The following is an 18,299-nucleotide window of genomic DNA, read 5'->3' as shown; positions in this document are numbered from 1 at the left end:
TGAGAGCTGGGTAGATCTTGGTCGTTCTGTTTTCTGGCTTCATTCAGGGCCTGGAACAAATGGTCTGTGCATGTTTGTTGAGCAAATAGTACTGACAAGGGTCACAGGGACTGCGCATTGACTGGTGAATTCCTCTTAGAAACATCTGGATTCCTTTATATGATGTGCTCTCAGTTGTATCTTGTTCTTATTGATATTTAGCTTTCTTGGGTTGTTTTAATTCTTGAAGATTTCAGGTCTGTTTTTCTTGAAATAAGCTTTTTCATCATAGGGACTATATGCTGATTAGGTCTGGAAGGTTCAGAAAGCTGAGAAGCAGTTTGATCTCGTGGTCTTCCCACCAAGACTACCATTTGATGATGCATTTCAAGCTTTTTCATCATAGGGACTATATGCTGATTAGGTCTGGAAGGTTCAGAAAGCTGAGAAGCAGTTTGATCTCGTGGTCTTCCCACCAAGACTACCATTTGATGATGCATTTCTGCATTTACTGTAGATACCTGCTTTCCTCCAAGAATGGGGCCGGAGCCCCTGCCCACAGCAGACTTGAGCACACAGTGGCTGCTTGCTAAGAATTGCTGTCTGCTGGGATTGCGCCCCCATCCCAAAGAGCAGGACCTTGGAAGTACTCATGGGAGCGTTGGCCTTGCAGCCACTTTCTACCTGGGTGCCCAGGCTCCTGTGGACCTGAGGCTGAAGCAGTTCTGGCCATGCCCTGGAGTGTGGGTGGCACGAGAAGCAAGAGTCCCTGTCAGCTTGCAGTAGAGGATCCTTGGCTCCTGCCCCATCCCCGGCACCCCTTGAGTGTGTGTTGGGAGCTCTGCAGGCAATGTGGGGTGTGGTTTTGTGCAAGTGCCGTAGCGGTTGACATGCTCTGGGTTCTTGTGTTTTAAGTTTTTTTGCTGCTGTGACTAAAAGACCTGATAAGAACAATTTTAGAGGAGAAAAAGTTTATCTTGGGGCTCAAATTTCAGAGGTGTCAGTCTAAATGCAGCAGGCTTCATTCCTTTGGGCTCAAGGTGAGGCAGAACATCATGGTGGAAGAGTGTGGCATATGCACGTGGCTCACCTGATGAGGAAGCAGAGAGAGACTCCATTGGCCATATTCATATACATATATGACAAAGGCCACACCCCCAGGGACCCACTTCCTCCAGCCACACCTACCTACCTTCAGTTGCCACTCAGTTAACCCCATCAGGGGATTAAGTCACTGATGAAGGCTCTCAAAACCCAATCAGTTCCCCTTTGAACCTTCTTGCTTTGTCTCACACATGAGCTTTTGGGGATACCTCACATCCATACCATGACATCATATATGTCATGGGCCCAGGTGGGTGTGGTTGTGGCGGGCACATCCCTGCGAGGTCTTCCTTACATGGGGACAGAATGGAGACCCCCCCCCTGAGGTGGTTCCCTGCTCTCCCTAGCTGTGTGTGCCGTGCAGTAGCTTTGCCCTCTCTGGCCTTCTTACCTGGGGGCCCAGTGTGTGTGCACATGCAGGAAGGGGGCTCAGGGATGAAAACTTCAACTTGGCTACTGTTCAGGGAGCTAGATAAGGATAGGCTGATGAGCAAATGGTGATAGGTGGCCATGAGGTGGGTATCACTGCAGGGTGTGGGCAGGGAAGACCCTACTTTAGATGGAGTGTCCAGAGAAAGATGATTTGTAAAGGTGACATTGAAGCTAAGACCCCCAGCTGAGGAGCCACCATGGAAAGGAAGCCTGGGGAAGGGAGCATTTTACATTTGGGAACTGCTAAGATCAAAGCAGCAGAGGTGACGGTTTGGGTGTGCATTGGGGAGAGAAGAAGGAGTCAGGTGAGAGCAGGGTCAGCACACTTCCCAGACAGCTAGTGTTTTGGCCTTTATGGACAGGAGATCAGCCATGTACCAAGAACAAATGCATGTCCAGGAGAGATGCTTAAGAAACAGGTAGCCAATGGTTGCTGACCCCTGAGTTGGGGGGCAGGGTGTACTGGAGGGATGGATCTTGGGGAGGGACTGACTCTGTCAGATTTATCTCTCTTGGAAAAAGCTTGGAGTGCCTACAAGGGTGCCCAGGGAAGGTAGCCAGCGTGCCGGGACCAGAGACAGTGACCATCCAGTCCAGACCAATCCAGCTTTCCATTGGCAGCCAGGGACCATAGGCATCATGGAGACCTTTGGACTCCCCACAGGGGGGTGGCAAGGGTTAGTGCATAATGGCTTGTGACCAGGGGATGGGGCAGGCTGTCCTTGAGGGTATGTCTGAGAATGGGGCTGCTGGTCCCTGAGCTCTAGCAAGCCTTTTGTCTTGCAGGGTCCCCCTTTGCCCGTGCTAGCCTCAAAAGTGGGAAGACAGAGAGTTCATCGTATTTCCGGAGGAAGGAGAAGATGTTCCGGTTCTTCATCCGGCGCATGGTGAAGGCGCAAAGCTTCTACTGGGTGGTGCTGTGTGTGGTGGCTCTGAACACACTCTGTGTGGCCATGGTGCACTACAACCAGCCGCAGCGGCTCACCACAGCTCTGTGTATGTACCCTGCCCCGCCCTTCCCTCTCTCAGGGCACCTCCCAAACCCATCTGCTCTGCAGCCTGGAAATCCTGGTCCACGACTCTTCTGCCTGGAACACCCTGGGCGCAACTCCTGTCTGCTGCACAGACCTGGTCAGTCCCCAGGGGCCTCTGCTGGAGCCTGGGTGGTGTCCCAGGCCTGAGGGCTCCCCTCCGTGCCTGCAGGTGGGTTCCAGGCAGCCCAACTGATGTGGCTAGATGCCCTGCATCAGTAGTGTGATGAGTTGAGAGGTCCTGGGTTGCCCAGGGGAGGAAGTGTGTGGGATGGCCAGAGATGAGCCAAGCCAAACACACCTGTGTCCTCCCTCTGAAGGGTTTCAGACCCATAGGCTAGGCACTTCATTCTGTGCTACTCCTGGCCTGGATTCCCGAGGAGTCAGAGTCCTGGCTGCATGCTCTGTCACAAGGCTCTTCTGGATACTTACGTTCTCCTGTACAATGGGTTGGACATATGAGCATCAGGACTGCGATGACCAGAGATGACTTGCTATCCTGTGTCCATGAGCCCAGGACAGTAACAGGGATTCGTGTCATGCTTGTCTTGGCCCCGGCTATAGTTGGGAGAAGGCAAAGAGGAAGGTAACCAGTGGTTGGGGCCTCCTGTGTCTGTCCAGGATTGGAACTGGCACTCTGAAGCTGGCCCTGCATACTCCAGGGCTCTGTGGTCCCAGGAGCACAGCTTGGCTCTGCTGTCTTACTTTGTGAAGTGTTGAAGAATCCACTGATGTTTCCATCCTGTGGTCAGTGCTTTTGCCTCCCTGTCCTCCAGGGGTCAGCTGCACTCACCCTGCTTCGTGTCTGCAGTGGGCCTGGGGGCAAGAGCTCTTTGGGGCTCCCATGAAGGCCTCCCTCTCTCTCTGGAAGCTGCCTGAGGCACTTGGGAGAATTTTTGCTGAACCCTGAAAGCATCCTGGCACAGTCCTAGCCCAGCTGTCCAACCTGTGTGGCCCACTCAGCCCCTGAAGGGCTCTCATGAGCTGGGTGGGTGCTGGCAGCTCTGCAGTAGGCGGGCCCACGGTCATGCGTGTGCCCACGTATGTGCTCATGCGCATGCACACTCACCCAGCCTGGGCTTCACGCGTGTGCCCACGTGTGTGCTCATGTGCATGCACACTCACCCAGCCTGGGCTTCAGCTGCTGGGTCTGTCGGTGGCAGAGCACTTGCCTAGAATTATGAGGTCCTGGGTTTACTCCCTGGTTCTGGGAAAAAAGAAAAAGAAAAAAGGAATCTGTTACTTGCCTCTCAGGGGAAGGGTAAAGAGGCAGTAGAAGGATAAGGAGCTGAGACAGCCTGGCTCAGATGCCCCGGGGAGGGTTGGGGAGCAGTGCTGTGTCATGCAGCAGCCTGCTCTGGTCCCCAGTTTTGGATCCTGAGAGTGGTAGCTTGGCATCTTGGGACTTTGCTTGGGAGTGAGTTCAGGGTCTTCCTGGACCCTCAGGCTTAGGTTCCTTCCCCTTGGGGTTGGGTGGGGACCGTGGATTCTCTTCTTCCCCTCAGCTGGCTGGGCCTGGTGGTGCCCAGCTGCTCTCATGGTCACTCCTGCCTTCTGGGTGTCTGCTGGCTGGGAAGGTGGGGTGCCTGTGAACTCCTGGGGAGCAGGGTGGGTGCTATCTCCTGTACCAGCTCCTAGCAGCACTGTGCCTGCTGGTGCAAGAATGGATGGTCCTCTTCTGTGGCCTCAGAGGGGAGGCTGAGTGTGTGAGCTCAGGCCATCTCAACAGGACGCTGGGGACTTCTAGTGCCTAGTCCCTTTCTCTAAAGTTTGGCCAATTTTGTACCTGTTTCTTGCAAAGTTCTCTCACTTTGGTCTTCTAGGAGCAAGCTGAGGGCCTGGGCAGCCTTGCTGGTGGTCCTCATGGGGGTGGCCATAGTCCTATTTCTCTTCTCTCCCAGGGTGCTTCATGGGAAACTGATGGCACAGGCAAAGGCCTTTGTGACCATGTAGAGGGACTTTGAGGTTTTTGTGGCCAGGAGCACTAGGACTCTGCAGGCTACTTGTATATTTCCTGTTCTGAGCTGGACTGTGAGGGGTGCAGCTTTCCTGCTGCTGCTCATACCTGCTGCTGAAACAACCAGGCCCAGGCATCTGTCTGAGGCAGCAACAGGCCTGGTTGGGGATGGTCCTCTTGTCCCAAGAAGGCCCTGCCTAAGGGTCAGTGGCATCTGTGCCTGATATGGGCTCTGGCTTTCCCTAGTAGGCTTCTTGGCCTTTTGCTATCGTCCCGGACTCAGTGAAAGTGCCTGGTGATCTCCTGGCTGGCTTCAGGGGCCAGGCTTGTTGGGCATGAGTTGCTCCCAGGAGTTGGCTGGCCATGGGCTTAGGCGGTAGAAGAGGGGTCCTCCCCTCTCTGTTTGCTCAGTGCTTAAGTGGGCCTGGAACTAGCATCTCTGCTTATCTGGATCTGGGCTGCTATAAATGGACTCCTTACTGAAGTGTTTGGATCGTTACTGCGTAGCCCTTGGGGACTTGTGGGGAAGGCAGATTTCAGGGTGCACAGGGATGTGAAGTGTGCTACCCATCTTCCATCATCTGTGTTTTAGGAGCTGTGTCTGCCTTAAGGCCCCATGTCTCAGCAAAAACCCAGGGGGACAAGCTGGCATCTGCCCAGCGACTGGCTCCCCAGCTTGGCCTCCCTTCTCATGGCCTTGTCCTCTGTGGCCGTGCTCTGGGATTGGAGCTGCTGCCCTGACCAGCGGCCACAGTGCCTTTGGTCTCCTGATCCCAGTACAATCCTCGGGGAGGGGGGTCAATGAGAGTGGCTCAGTTCTGAGGTCTGGGCTTCTGAGGGCCTCATTGAGGTCCACTCCCCACATCTGGCCTGCGCAGGCAGCAGGTTCCCAGGAGCTAGGGGATGGCGACCACTGACTCCTGCCAAGGGCAGGCTGGTTGGGTGGTACGTGTCGGAGGCCTGGGACTGCCTCTGGAGTCACTGCCTTCTCTTGCTCTGACTTCACTCCTGTCTGGGCTAGGCTAGTGGGCATTTGTGGGCCCTCCAGCCTCAGTGTGGCCTCCCTTTAACCCTGAGGCCCTGAAGGGTCAGCAGGATTACCTCTGGGACTCCTGGGTTGAACCCTCTCCATCATGCCCCCACTCATTGGCAGAGCCAGTGACCCCTGGGAGTGTGTGTTGGACAGGCCTGGAAGAAGTTCAGGGGTAGAGGAGTTCTCCTTATGTGGGGCAAACACGTGAACAAAGTCAAAGTTAAACGCGGTGCTGTGGGGTCCTAAGAAGGGCTGCCAGGAAGCTCTTGTGGAAAGACAGGGAGACCCTGACAAGGCTGAGGGGCTCTGCCTGTGATCAGAGTGAGGAGCCGATGGTGCAGGCCCGGCCAGAGGCTGTACCCAGCTGCACATCTGCAGGCCCTCCTCTGAAGGTGTCTCCTATGACTCTGGATCCCGGAGCTGTGTCCCCTTAGCCCTGGGCCCTTATCCTCCAGACTGGAACAGCATCTCTCGTGTCCCTGTCCTGGAATGAGATTTCAGAGCTCAGGATGCAAACCAGGCCTGGAAGGTTCAGCCCTGGAAAGAACCAGAAATGTGGTGTCCTCCAGTCTGGGCTGGAGGCAGGGTGGGAGGAGCCTTGTGCTAACCTCCCTCTTCTCCGACTTCTCTTAGACTTTGCAGAGTTTGTTTTCCTGGGTCTCTTCCTCACAGAGATGTCCCTGAAGATGTATGGCCTGGGGCCCAGAAGCTACTTCCGGTCCTCCTTCAACTGCTTCGACTTTGGGGTAAGGGGGGTGCCTCATTAAAGATGACTACTTAAGGGTCTGGGCTGTAGCTTGCTGGTAAAGTGCTTGCCTAGCATGTGAGGCATTGGTTTTCATTCTTAGTACCACATATAAATAAGTAGATTTAAGAATTTAAAACATGCCTACTTGGGTCTGGGTGGTCCGCATGTGTCCTTACCTGGGTGTGCAAAACCCCCTTCCCCATGTGTGCCCAGTGTGGGCTGAGATCTGTGATCCTGTAGGTCCTGAAGGCTACCCAGAGACTGGCAGGTGCAGGGAGTCAGCACAGGCCTGTCCTGGGTTGGCCTGATGGCTGGGGGTGCCTGCTATAGCCCCTCCCACTGCAGCATGTTGCCCTTCTTGCCTCTGACCCCTCCTGTCTGCTCGTGACCAATCAAGGCTCTGTAGCACCCTCTGTGCTGGGACCTGGAACCTACTGCAGGCTCAGTCTCCCCTGGAGAGCTTGGGCTGAGCTCCTGACCCCCACTGTACTCTGGCTCCCCCCCCCCAGGCAGGACTCTGCATCCGTACTTTTGCCACCAAGGGAGAAGTGATAGGCCACCCTCCTTGGGGTGGGGTTAGGGGTGGGGTGGTCCCTTCCCAATCTCACAGGTCAGGGAAACCTTAGGGCATGTTCTGTGGCTCACCTTTAGTCCAGGCTGGGACAGAGGGCAAGGGCCACACAAGTGTCACCTTACCTGGCCCTATAGATCACACAGGATGTATCCCTGGTGCTGAGCCCAGAGCCTGGGCCTGGCCCTGTGACTACCTGCCCAGAGGCTAGGTGGCAAGCAGAGCCCATGCCCTGTAGAAGAACCTGGAGCTCTCTGGTTTGTGGTGACAGGGTGAAGGAGTACCTCAGCTGGAAATTCAGCTCAACTTGGATTTGTAATGTTCTCCCTTTGCATCTTGCAGTTGGCAGCCACTGTGCCCATGGCCCCTACTTTGCAGATGAGAGACTTGAGATAGGCCATGCCTGGCCAAGACTGCCCAGCTGCTAGTGGCTCACACTGTGCCAGGCTGCCCAGGGCCCTCTGGGATCAGCACCTGTGATTCTGAGAGGTTGTGGGAAGACTGCAGGGCTCTCACGCTTTGCCTCTCTGGCCACAAAGACAGGCAGGAGCTAGTGGGGCAGAGATCCTGGCACTGAGGGGGTGTTAGAGGTGCACTGGCTTTGCAGATACACTTCTACCTTCCGACCTGCACGACTGGACTCCAGGATATGGGGCAGTCTGCACATAGCTAACAGATTATTCTAGAGCTTAACAACTCAAAACTGCTAAAATCTCTTACTTTTCACACTGTGGGTCAGGAATCTGGGTGTGGCTGCCTGGGTGCCTCTGGCCCAGGGTCTCTCCTGAGGTTTCAGCCTAGTTGAAGACCAGGGATGCAGTCTTGGTTCTGGGTCAGGTAGCCTCTCTGTAGGCTGCTTGCTTTTCCTCACAGTGTGGCAGCCTGTAGTCTGAGAAAACTGAGGTCCCCGAGGGAGAAGCTGCCCAAGCTGAGGAGGTGTTCCTTTATACTGACTGTGAGCCCTGAGTGTGTGCTGTGAGGTGTGGTAGCTTGGGAGAGGATTCAAGGTGACCCTGTGTGTCCTGTCCAGGGAAGGTAGTAAAGGGCTGCTAGGCTCCACTTTCTTTGGTCTGTCCTTTCTGAGCCCCTTGCTCCAGCACTGACCAGACTGGCCTTCCTTGCCCATAGGAAAAGCAACTGAAGGCGGCGAGGGTGGGGGGGCATCTCCTTTGTGCATGAGGTAATCCTGCAGCAAAACAGAGGGGCAGGCTCGCCACAGTCTGTTCTTGGTGGCACATCTGGCTCCTGGTCACTGGGAGAAGAAAGGTCTAGCTTACAGTGTTCAGGACCAGGGAGGGGGTTGTGGGAGTTTTCCAGGGTGCTTTCCCAGCCCCAGAGGTGTTTAAGAAGACGCAATGTCCTGCGGCTGTGATAAAGCACGGGTGAGGCACTAGACGGGTGGCTTTAGTCTGTCAGGACACCAGCAGGCCTGGTCTTGCTCTATGTCCTGTGCCCTCCTTGTGTCTGGGATGGTGTGGGAGAGAGGATGGAGGTCCTCTGACCTATGTATCTGCACTGCCTTGTCTGGCTTGAAGATGTAGGGTGGGTGCCTGCAGAGACATAGCTGTGCAGATGCACACACACAGCACACGTGCGTGTTCCTGGGTGTGCCCTGTGTGTACACATGGGCACGATGCAGGTGAACTCCAGGGATGATGCCATGCCTCTTGCAGGTCATTGTGGGGAGCATCTTTGAAGTGGTCTGGGCTGCCATAAAACCAGGAACCTCCTTTGGGATCAGCGTGCTGAGGGCCCTCCGCTTGCTGCGGATCTTCAAGGTCACAAAGTATGTTACTGTGTGCTTCTGGGTCGGGGAGATGGAGGGTGGAGGGAGGCAGTGTGTGAGGTTGGCTGACAGAATGCTGGTGCCTGGGAATCCATGGTGTGTAGAGCCTCTCCCCATGGCTTATGGTTGGAATGCCAAAAGCTGGATGTGAAACAGCACGCACCAGGGCACCTGCATGCGAGGCCTCACAGGCCACTCCCTGCTGGCCCAGGGCTGCAGCTCGCTTCTGGTCCTTGCTAGTGTGCCCCCACAAACTCACACCACCTCTCAAAACCACCAGTTCGTCTTACCAACCTTCAGAGGTAACTTGTTTTAGTAGAGGAAATGGATGTTCTCAGATGGAAGTTATCTCCCTGCCTTGCGCCTGCCCACCCACTCTGCAGCCCCTGACTTCACCTGAGCTGGCCTACAGCCCAAAAGCCTCCTGCTTCCTGGCTTGATTTTTCTACCGTCCTGCCTGACCCCAAGGCTTGGTGACAGTGACAGTGATGAGATGCTATTTCCAGTCCTGGCTCACTTGAGTCCTGACTGTGGAAGTGAATTGCTCCATTTTGCACATGAGGATATCAAGGCCCAGAAGGTAGTATGGTGCAGTTGGTGAGAGAACTGGGCGCAGGTCCTTCTGCTCACTGCAGAGTTGTACTGGGGACAGCAGAGAAAGACCTTCTCCACAGTGGCCTCAGCGACTGTCACTGTGGCCAGACTGTGGGCCCAGCTCATCCTGAGGTCAGGCTCTGAGTGGTGGCCCTGGTAGCTGGGGCCCAGACACTAGAGTGTCAGCACTGAGAAGTGTAGGGCCTGGGCTGGTAGTTCACCTCCCCAGGCAGGGTGGAGCTCTGCTGATCTTTTCCAGCTGTTTTAAAGCAAAGAGCATTTGAAGATGTGGAGGTGTGAATGAGGAAGAGGTTTGGGTCAGAGTTCAGTGCAGTTTGGCACTGACACGCGCTGAGGGCTTCCTGCAGTGAGTTTTCCATTTTGGTTACTCTCCTGTGATGATGTACTAACGAGAGCCCAGAGTCCTGGGAAGTGTCCACAGAGCATGCCTTCGCCTCAGCCTTCAGGATTCCATTTCCTGACAAGAGGCAGGTGACCTTGTCTCCAGGCAAGCTGGCCCCTGTGTGTCCTGGTTGAGAGTCGGTTTTCCAGCACTCCTGCCACCTGCCTTCACATACATCATCAGAATCCATGGAAAGTGACGCACTCTCTGACGTGGGTGCTGGGGAGGGGGACACTGCTGTAGGGCCCTGGGATGCCCAGTGGCATGGTGAGCATGGGGGAGGCCAGTGTCCATCTGGCCACCTCCCCTAGGGCAGGAGGAGCATGTGGAAAGGAGCATCTGGGGGACTGGGGTGATCCTGGGTCCCTGGAGGGAAGGGTGCTGTGGGCTCCTGGAAGAGCCTGTCTGAGGATGGTGGTAGGTGGAGTCCCACTTAGCAGCAAGGCCTTCAGCAGAGGCAGGTGGAGCCTATTCTCTGATGGAGGGATCAGGCAGGAGAGTGGGATAGGGGCCCTTGAGGGGTGCCCCTCCCTATGCATTTGTGGCCTGTGTCCTGGTCCTCAGTGGAGGGGGTACTCTACCTAGCCCGCAAGGAAGACCTGGTTACTGTAGTTCCTTCTTCCAGTGTGGGCTGAGGACAAGTAGTTTGCATCTCACCTGGTGCTGGTGTTGGCTCTGGGTGGCTGACTGGGCATTTTAGGGTGGAAGCCTAGGAAGAACAAAGCCCAGGCGTGGGCACTGATGGTGGTTACTTCATTCTGCCAAGGAAAGAGACTTGGATGTAGGTTAGGGAGGATGACCTGAGTCTAGTGAGGCAGGCAGTGTCTCTGCTGTCCCCATGGGCCTGTACTAAGTCACAGATGGCATGTCTGGAAGCCTGGAGAGAAGCTCAGTCTCATTTGCAGGTGTGGGCCCTTAGGGTTTAGAAGGCTCTAGAGCATTGTGACTGCAGAGAGCCTGGGTGAGTGTGAGGTGAGCTCTGAACAGGCTGCCTTAGCCATAGCTAGGTCCTTGACCACCCTGCCTGGCTCCCAACAGGTACTGGAACTCCCTGAGGAACTTGGTGGTGTCTCTGCTCAACTCCATGAAGTCCATCATCAGCCTCCTCTTTCTGCTCTTCCTGTTCATTGTGGTCTTTGCTCTCCTGGGGATGCAGCTGTTTGGGGGACAGTAAGTGAACTCTCGGGGAGGACAGGCTGAGGTCCCTCTAGGGAGGCAGAGCCCAGAGCAGATGGTGCCTCTCCCACCTGCCTTCCTTCCTGAAGATCCTTGAAAGGGGTTGGTGATGCAGAGAAAGCAGCCTGTGTGTGGCCTGTACAAAGCATGTTGGTACCAAGGCGCCCATTCCCCTTGCTTTTGGTGGGGTTGCCTCTTCCCAAGACTTCCTGTTTTTCTCAGGTTTAACTTCAAAGATGAGACTCCAACGACCAACTTCGACACCTTTCCTGCTGCCATCCTCACGGTCTTCCAGGTGAGGCCTTGCTCTGCTCAGCTCACATTGCTGGTGCTGAGAAAGTGCCTGGTCTAGCCTTCCCTAGCTTCTCAGCACAGCCACATATGTAGCACTTGGAGAGAACCCTCCCCAAGCAGAACACAAACACAGGCAGGGGCATTGCCTGCTTCAAGGGAAGCTGAGTGCTTGGGAGTCACTGAGGAGTAGGCGCATCTCTGAGGGCAGACACTGCCTCCAAGCCATCAGTTCTCTCTTGGCCTCCAGGTCTTGGAACCACTTCTTTTGTCATTTGAGGACAAAAGCCCAAAACTTTCTTTGAACTCCACCTGGCTATGTCTCAGCCACGTGGTGCCTCTGTCTTTCTGTACCTGGGGCTGCACCTGGCTCACCATAGCCCCTGGGTAGCCGAGGCTGGGCCACTCCATAAGTCAGGGCCTGGTTGGCTCAGGTGACCTTGCCTTCTTGGGGGGCTCCCTTTTGTGGGCTATTTTGCAGGGCCGTGGCCTCACAAATGCTGCCAGTCTGGCCTCACTGATGAGGTAACGCCATGAACTCCTGACCCATGGCACCTGCTTGGATGCCTTCTGAGGCTGGGAAGGATGGCAGGCTGCTACTGTTCTGCCGGTGGTGACTCCCAGGGAGGCTCGACAGGCAGCATTCACTCCAGGCTGGACCTTGGCTCAGTCCCTTGGCTTCTAGGGGCCAAAGCTGAGTCCATGTATGTGAGGAGGGGCCTTCGTGTCCCACTCTCTCAAAGAAAGGGTGTCTTTCCAGCTGATGGTCCAAACCAAACCAGACGAATGGCTAAGAGAGCAGTTTGGTGGCCTCCTTCCTCACATCCCCCCTCGCGTGCCATCGGCTTAGTCACAGCCACAGAAAGCTAGTGTGTCCTGTAGGGGCACTTCAGCTTTGGACCCGTCAGGCCCTTGTGCTACGTTTGTCCCTCCTTCCTCTACCCTCCTCTGGGTCCCCATGTGTGGGTGCCTGCCCGCCCTCCTCACACTACCTTTCTCTCCCTGATGCATGGGCAGCTCTGGGTTGCTCACAGGTCAGTAGCTTCCTGTAGGATCTGTTAGCCTAGAAGACAGTGGAGGGTGGCTGCGTAGAGGGTGGACATAGGCTCCTTGAGGAATACAGTCCACTCAGGACAGGAAGGGGCTCTTCTTTCCCTGGGCTTCCAGGACCAGGGCTGCCAGGCACCAGGTGAGGGAAACCAGGAGAAATGGATTCTGGGTGGAAGAGTGGGTATGGTGAGAGGGTGGGCAGGCCAGGTGGGCTGTAGGGGCTGAGCCAGGTCAGAAGGGCCCTACATACCAGGGCAGGCTTTCCCCCGAGTGGGTATAGTTAGGAGAAAAGGTGATCCTTCTGATCAGAGGTACTGTGATCAGACTTCATGCCCTCTGCTCTGAACACAGCAACAGGACAATAGAAGGACCTAGCTAAGCAGAAACCAAATCTCTATGGACTAGAAACAGATTGGAATCATTCCCTGGGAGACAGTATAGACCCAGACACTAGGATTTGGTCTGGGAAGAGGCAGGTGGGTTAGGCTTTTGAGTCCCAGGGCATCAGCAGTGTGCACATGTGACTCAGCACTCTGAGCGTTGGGGAGGGTGCTGGGTCTTTTAAGGAGGCTGAGGAGAGCTGCAGGAGGCTAGCAAGGTTGCCAGGGCAGCAGCAGTGCAGATGCTGGCCAGGGCTGTCGGCCCCACCGGATGCCTCTGGATGGGGCCTGTGCTCTCATGAAGGAAGCTTCTGAAGTGGGCGGGAGTGGGGAGGGAGGCATGCATGGAGGGGGACAGCAGGTTCTACTTTGCTCTTGGTGACCTCCAGACCAAAACCTGGTAAACACTATGCCTAGAAGAGGACCAGCAGTGCCTGTGGTCAGAAGGTGAGACTACTCTCAGAGAAAGGGCAGTAACAGGGCACTGATGGCTCTAGGCAGAGTGCACCTCTGATTCTCCAAGGGCAAAGGAAGGACCATAAAGCCCCAAATCATGGGGAAAAGTGCCTAACACAAAGAACAATTCAGTGAAAATGAACTAAACACTAAATAGAAATCCTAGAAATGAAAAGTGGAGATTTTCAAGGTAAAGAATAAGGGTGTACTTCACTCTGTACTTTCTGCAAGAGAGGGTGTAGCGTTGGAAACTGAGGACCTGAGCTAGCTGGAGCTGAGGTGGCAGATGCCCAGGGCGGCTAAGGTAGAGGCAGAAGAGATGGGGGATGGATGCAGCTCAGTAGGAGAGGGCATGCATGAGGCTCTGGCACCAAAAAAAAAAAAAAAAAAAAATAGAAAAGAAAAGACTAAAGAAGTCTTGTCTCCTTGAGCCTGGGATGCTGAGTCCCGAGAGCTGTGCCCGAGTGCTGGAGTGGGATGGAAGACACTTTCAGATACAGATGTGGAGAGTTCCTACCCCTCCGAGGCTATAGAAAGCACTGCAAACACGCATTTAAGTGGATGATACAGAAGAAAAAATACCGACCCAAGAAGCAGGAGACCTGAGTCGCTTCAGAAATTGAATGTCAAAAATGTCCCCAAGCCACAAAGTTCAGATAGTTTTATGAATCAATTCTACTATTTAAATAGTCATTCCAACTTTATACATACTACTCCAGAGAAGGTAGAAAGGAAAACTCTTCATTGATGTTGTAAGACTAGAAAACCTGGATATGAGAAACAAAGAAAGTGCAGGCCATTCTCACAAATGGGCGTTTTCCCAGGGGAAAACCACTAGTGGACCCAGGTATGCCTGGACCTACCTTTATAACACATGATCCAGAACTAACACTAAAAGTCCATGAATGTAACTCATCGCATTAACAGACTGAGGAAGAAAATCCGCGTGACTTGAAAATGCCCCTGAACTCTAGCAGAATTGCTCTCCAGAGCTGGGTGAGGAGCACTGGGGACTTGCTTTGATCTCCATCTGGTGTTTGGAGTGTAATTTTTTTTTCCTGGAAAAGATAAAACCTAACACTCCTTGCAAATAAAAACAGCAGATTACACTAGTGTCAGGGGTATTAGTGTAGTAGTATAAGAAGAAATAAAGTAAGAATTCTCAGGATTAACAAAAAAGAAAAACATCATTATTCACAGATAAAATATCTATAACACAGAACACCAAGTGTTGTCATTGCAAAGGGCTTGGGACAGTGTGTGGCTGTCCACGTATAAAAATGGGAACTGAATACACAGGTCAGTTCTAGACGAGTGTGAAAAGCGGACATGAAATTCTAGAAGCACAGCGACAGGGGCGTCATGGTTACTGTGGGGCAGGGAAGGCTCTGAGAAGAGGAACACGGACCACCCAGGTAAGGATGGGCAAACCAGACAAGGCAAAGCACAAAACCCCACTGCAGATGGGGAGAAGACATTTCCAACAGGACTATTCCAGAGTGTACTGGAAACTTCCAAAGATAAAAAGACCAATTGTGTCCTAGGATATAAATGAGTAACTTGCAGGAAAACAAACTGGACTGCTGAATAAACTTGTACAAACTGTAGTCAACTTTATTGCAAATTAAACCCACAGTGAGACAATCTTTCCCACACTTAAGAAATATGACAATATCAGGTTTCAGAGAAGATTAGAAATGAGGGACCCTTTATACTACTGTTGGGCAGGTGGAGCCTCTTGGGAGGGATTTCGTGACATCCAGCACACCGAGGATCACAGTTGGCAGTTCCTGTCCTCAGCTTGTGCTCTGGGAAGTCTCTGCCTGGAGCATGTAAGGCCATAGCAGCAGCATCAATTGTAACAAAAAACAATTGGACATCACCCAAATGATAATCATTGGCTGCACGGGAAGTGTGCAGTACCATGCATGGGGTGGGTGCAGGACCAAGAGCCAATATATCACTGGGGACGAATCTCACTGACACACAATGTTGAACGAAATAAATAAGTTTCCGAAAAATACAAAGCACACACAACTAAGCAAGGCTGGGAAGCATAAGGTGTATTGTGTGTTGTGTATGTACATAGGAGGTATGAAAACTGGGTGCGACTGCAGGCCCCACATCCAGTGCCAGGGGTAGGAGGAACTGTGGATGTCTAGCCAAGGAACTTCAGCCTTCTTTGGATGTTTCATTTCTTTTTTTTTTTGGGATCATCAGGAATTTTATTTTTCTTCTGAAATGAATATGATCATTATATAATTTTTAACAATAGATGTTTACTTTTGTAATTGGAAAAATAAGGCTATTTTTATTCTGCCAATAGGAATATTTGACATAAATATACAAAAATTGGTGAAATAGATATCATCAATATACTTCTATTCCTCAAAAAACACACCAGCATTATAAAGGGATATATACATATTTGCATTTTAATCTGTGGGATGTTTCATTTCTTAAGTTGGGTGATGGGTACACAGAAGTTTGTGAAATTATTCATCGTACCTTTCTGAGCTCTTAAAAATTACGTGATTTTAAAAATGAAGGGTTACAAAAAAGGTAGCTCTAAATACATGCTGACCAAAGGACGGCTGGTACAGTAATGTGAACACTAGCCCACACAGAAGTTCAGGAAGAGAAGGGAGAGAAGGACTAGTAAGGTTAGAAGAAGGAAGAGAGAAGGGCAGGGGGTGCTGCATCTGATGCTGCCATTGTAGATTCACCTGGCCGCCAGCACACCCCAGACACCTGGTGGGAACAGTGTCTTTCAACACATCTGTGCCAGCCTCCGTTAAACTGAAAGGTGAAGGTGGTGAGAGCTCATGGATACAGCAAGCAGACCTGGCCGACAGCGCTGTGTCCAGCCAGCAGTGAGTGGCATGCTCATTGGGCAAACAGTGTTTGGCCCTTTGTCTGATCACCTAGGAAATTCCTATGGATGTTGAATGATTGTAATACTACAGAGGCATCCTTGTTGTCATTTAAATAGATAGACACTATAAAAGAAAAGTTAAAAATAAGTAAGTACCCTAGCCCTACTGGAAGTCGTAACTATTAAAAAGGGTTATTTTTAAAAAATTGGCAACTCTTAATGCCAATAGGTTTGAAAATGTAGATGAAATATGCATTTTTGGAGGAAAACACAAATTACCTAAGAAGAAAGAAAAATGGGGACATTTTATGACCATTTTCAAATAGGTCAATAGTCAAAACTTGCTTTAGTCTTTCTGCTTCCTGTCCTGGGCCATGAGGTGAGTTATTCCTAGCCTTCTAGAAACAAGTGATAGCTAGCCTACTTACCATGAGAGTAAGGGAGAAGTCATTTCCTCCACCTGAGCTGTGCAAGGCAGTGTGGACATGCAAGATGTAGACCAGAACTGGAGGTCTGTGGGCAGTGTCCTAGGCCCCAACCGAGCCTGATAGCACTCTGAACATGCAAGGGAAACGTGTGGGAGTAGCCACGGAAGGAGGCCTTTGCCCGCCCAGATGTCAAGACTAATGAGGTTGCAGTCATGCGATGGTGTGGTGCCTGTGAGACCTACTCTAAGGAGAACTGGAGGCCAGAAGCATGCCCAGATGTGGACAAGAGGCTGTGCAAGAGAGGCACAGTAGAAATGGGTGGGGGGAAGGGTACACTGAATGGGTCTGGGAATGGGTTTCCATACAGGAAAGTTAGATCATCATTGCCACAGATTCTCAGAGTGGAAAAAAAACCACTCTTTAAAATGATTCAAAGGAAATATTATTATGACCATGGGACGGACAGAAATTCTTCCACAAAGTGTAAAAAGCAGAAACCATATAGGAAAAGGCTGATAGATTTGATAACACTATCATTTTTATAATATCTAAGTAAAAACAGGAGAATAGAATATATTTCCACTGAATAGTGCAGACAGTGGATTGGTACATGCAAGAATGCATAAGGAAGACTCAGTCCAGTAAGAGAAAGTGCTATCGGACATGTGGATGGGTTGAAAGGCAGGCATGGGAAAGGCCCCATGGTCTGGGCTGGGGAGGTATCCAGCCTCCCCCCACCAGACTGGGAGCTGGCAGAGTATGTAATGGCAAGGAGAGTGTGATGATGTGAGGAAAGAACCCCACATTGCTGGGTGGTCACTCTGGAAATGTCTACAAGTCCAAGATGTGGGTAGCCTCCTCCCCAGGAATGCCAGTTCTAGACTGACTTTTTGACAGGCGCCCCAGAGACATAGTAGCAAAACCTAAAAGTGCCTCTAGAGAAGAAGGTGGGTGAATAGACAGAAGGAAATGTGGCAGCAGTTTAGGTGAAAAATCTTGCACATGACTGACCTCCACACACCTGGCACCTCTTTCACAGTGGCATTTTGAAGGCCAGCAGCAAGTGGAGGACTGACCTGTGGTCTGAGTCTGTCCTGTGTGTGCCTGGTGTGCAGAGCTTGTTCCCCTCTCTGCCCCACAGCTTCCTCGATGGCAAATCTGTGGTGTGGGCAGCTCTGGGTGTTGGGGAGACTCTGCCCCTCTGCCCGCCCTCCTCCTGGCCTTTGCTCACCTTGCCCTTTCCACTTTGGCTGAAAACCCAGAGTGTGCTCATCTTTTCAGCTGATCCAGGTCAGAAGTCATGTCCTTCAGGAGGTTTCTCCGCAGGTTTCTAGGCTTCTATGTCTCCAGAACCACTGTCAAGGCCTGCACGTGTGCACGGGCCCTGCTTGTAAGTGGGCGTGAGGCGGCCATGCCTGTGGTGTTCTCTCCTCTGCAGATCCTAACAGGAGAGGACTGGAATGCAGTGATGTATCATGGGATAGAATCTCAAGGTGGAGTGAGCAAAGGCATGTTCTCCTCCTTTTACTTCATCGTCCTGACGCTGTTTGGAAACTGTATCCTTTTGTGGGGCTGGTGTGCAGGTGGTCAGCACTCTGCATGCTTTCCCCATGGCTGCCTCTTGCTCCCTCCAGGAAGGCCACTGGTGTGTTGGCTGCATGGTCTCAGAGCTAGGTGTGGGTAGTGAGCTTCCTCTAGATGACCTGGGCCCTGGGTCTAAAGGTGCTCTACGTGGTGTCTGGAGGTGGGGGCAGGTGGGCAGAACCTGCTGTGGCTCGGGAAAAACACTCTGAGCAGCCTTGGGGACCTTGCAGAGAGGTGGTGACTTAGAGCATCAGGACAGCAGGTTTGCTTCCTTCTTTGGTTAAGTTTTGGCACATAGGTCATAAAAACCTCCCCTGCTGAAAATGTGAAGTGAGGTGCAGAGAAAGCTTTCTGTGATTGGCAGCAGTGGGCTTTGCTGCAGGGTCTTCTGCCAGAGGGCAGGTCTGCAGGGCCAGGGCAG

General features: G+C 52.5%; 1 protein-coding gene across 1 annotated transcript in view; it reads left to right on the top strand.

Moving 5' to 3' along the window:
* CACNA1B (calcium voltage-gated channel subunit alpha1 B) overlaps positions 1 to 18,299 on the top strand; it is a 173,664-nt gene that overhangs the window by 59,280 nt on the left and 96,085 nt on the right. Inside the window, exons 11-16 of the mRNA XM_081281719.1 lie at positions 2,302 to 2,511; positions 6,170 to 6,282; positions 8,529 to 8,641; positions 10,677 to 10,808; positions 11,037 to 11,109; positions 17,733 to 17,850. Of these exons, the coding sequence (XP_081137845.1) occupies positions 2,302 to 2,511; positions 6,170 to 6,282; positions 8,529 to 8,641; positions 10,677 to 10,808; positions 11,037 to 11,109; positions 17,733 to 17,850 (759 nt within the window). The remainder of the gene's footprint in view (positions 1 to 2,301; positions 2,512 to 6,169; positions 6,283 to 8,528; positions 8,642 to 10,676; positions 10,809 to 11,036; positions 11,110 to 17,732; positions 17,851 to 18,299) is intronic.

Source organism: Spermophilus citellus (assembly GCF_964194105.1).
Source record: "Spermophilus citellus genome assembly, chromosome: 2".
NCBI classification, from domain to species: Eukaryota; Metazoa; Chordata; class Mammalia; order Rodentia; family Sciuridae; genus Spermophilus; species Spermophilus citellus.
The sequence above is the reverse complement of the archived record's forward strand: the minus strand, read 5'-3'. Positions and strand labels throughout refer to the sequence as shown.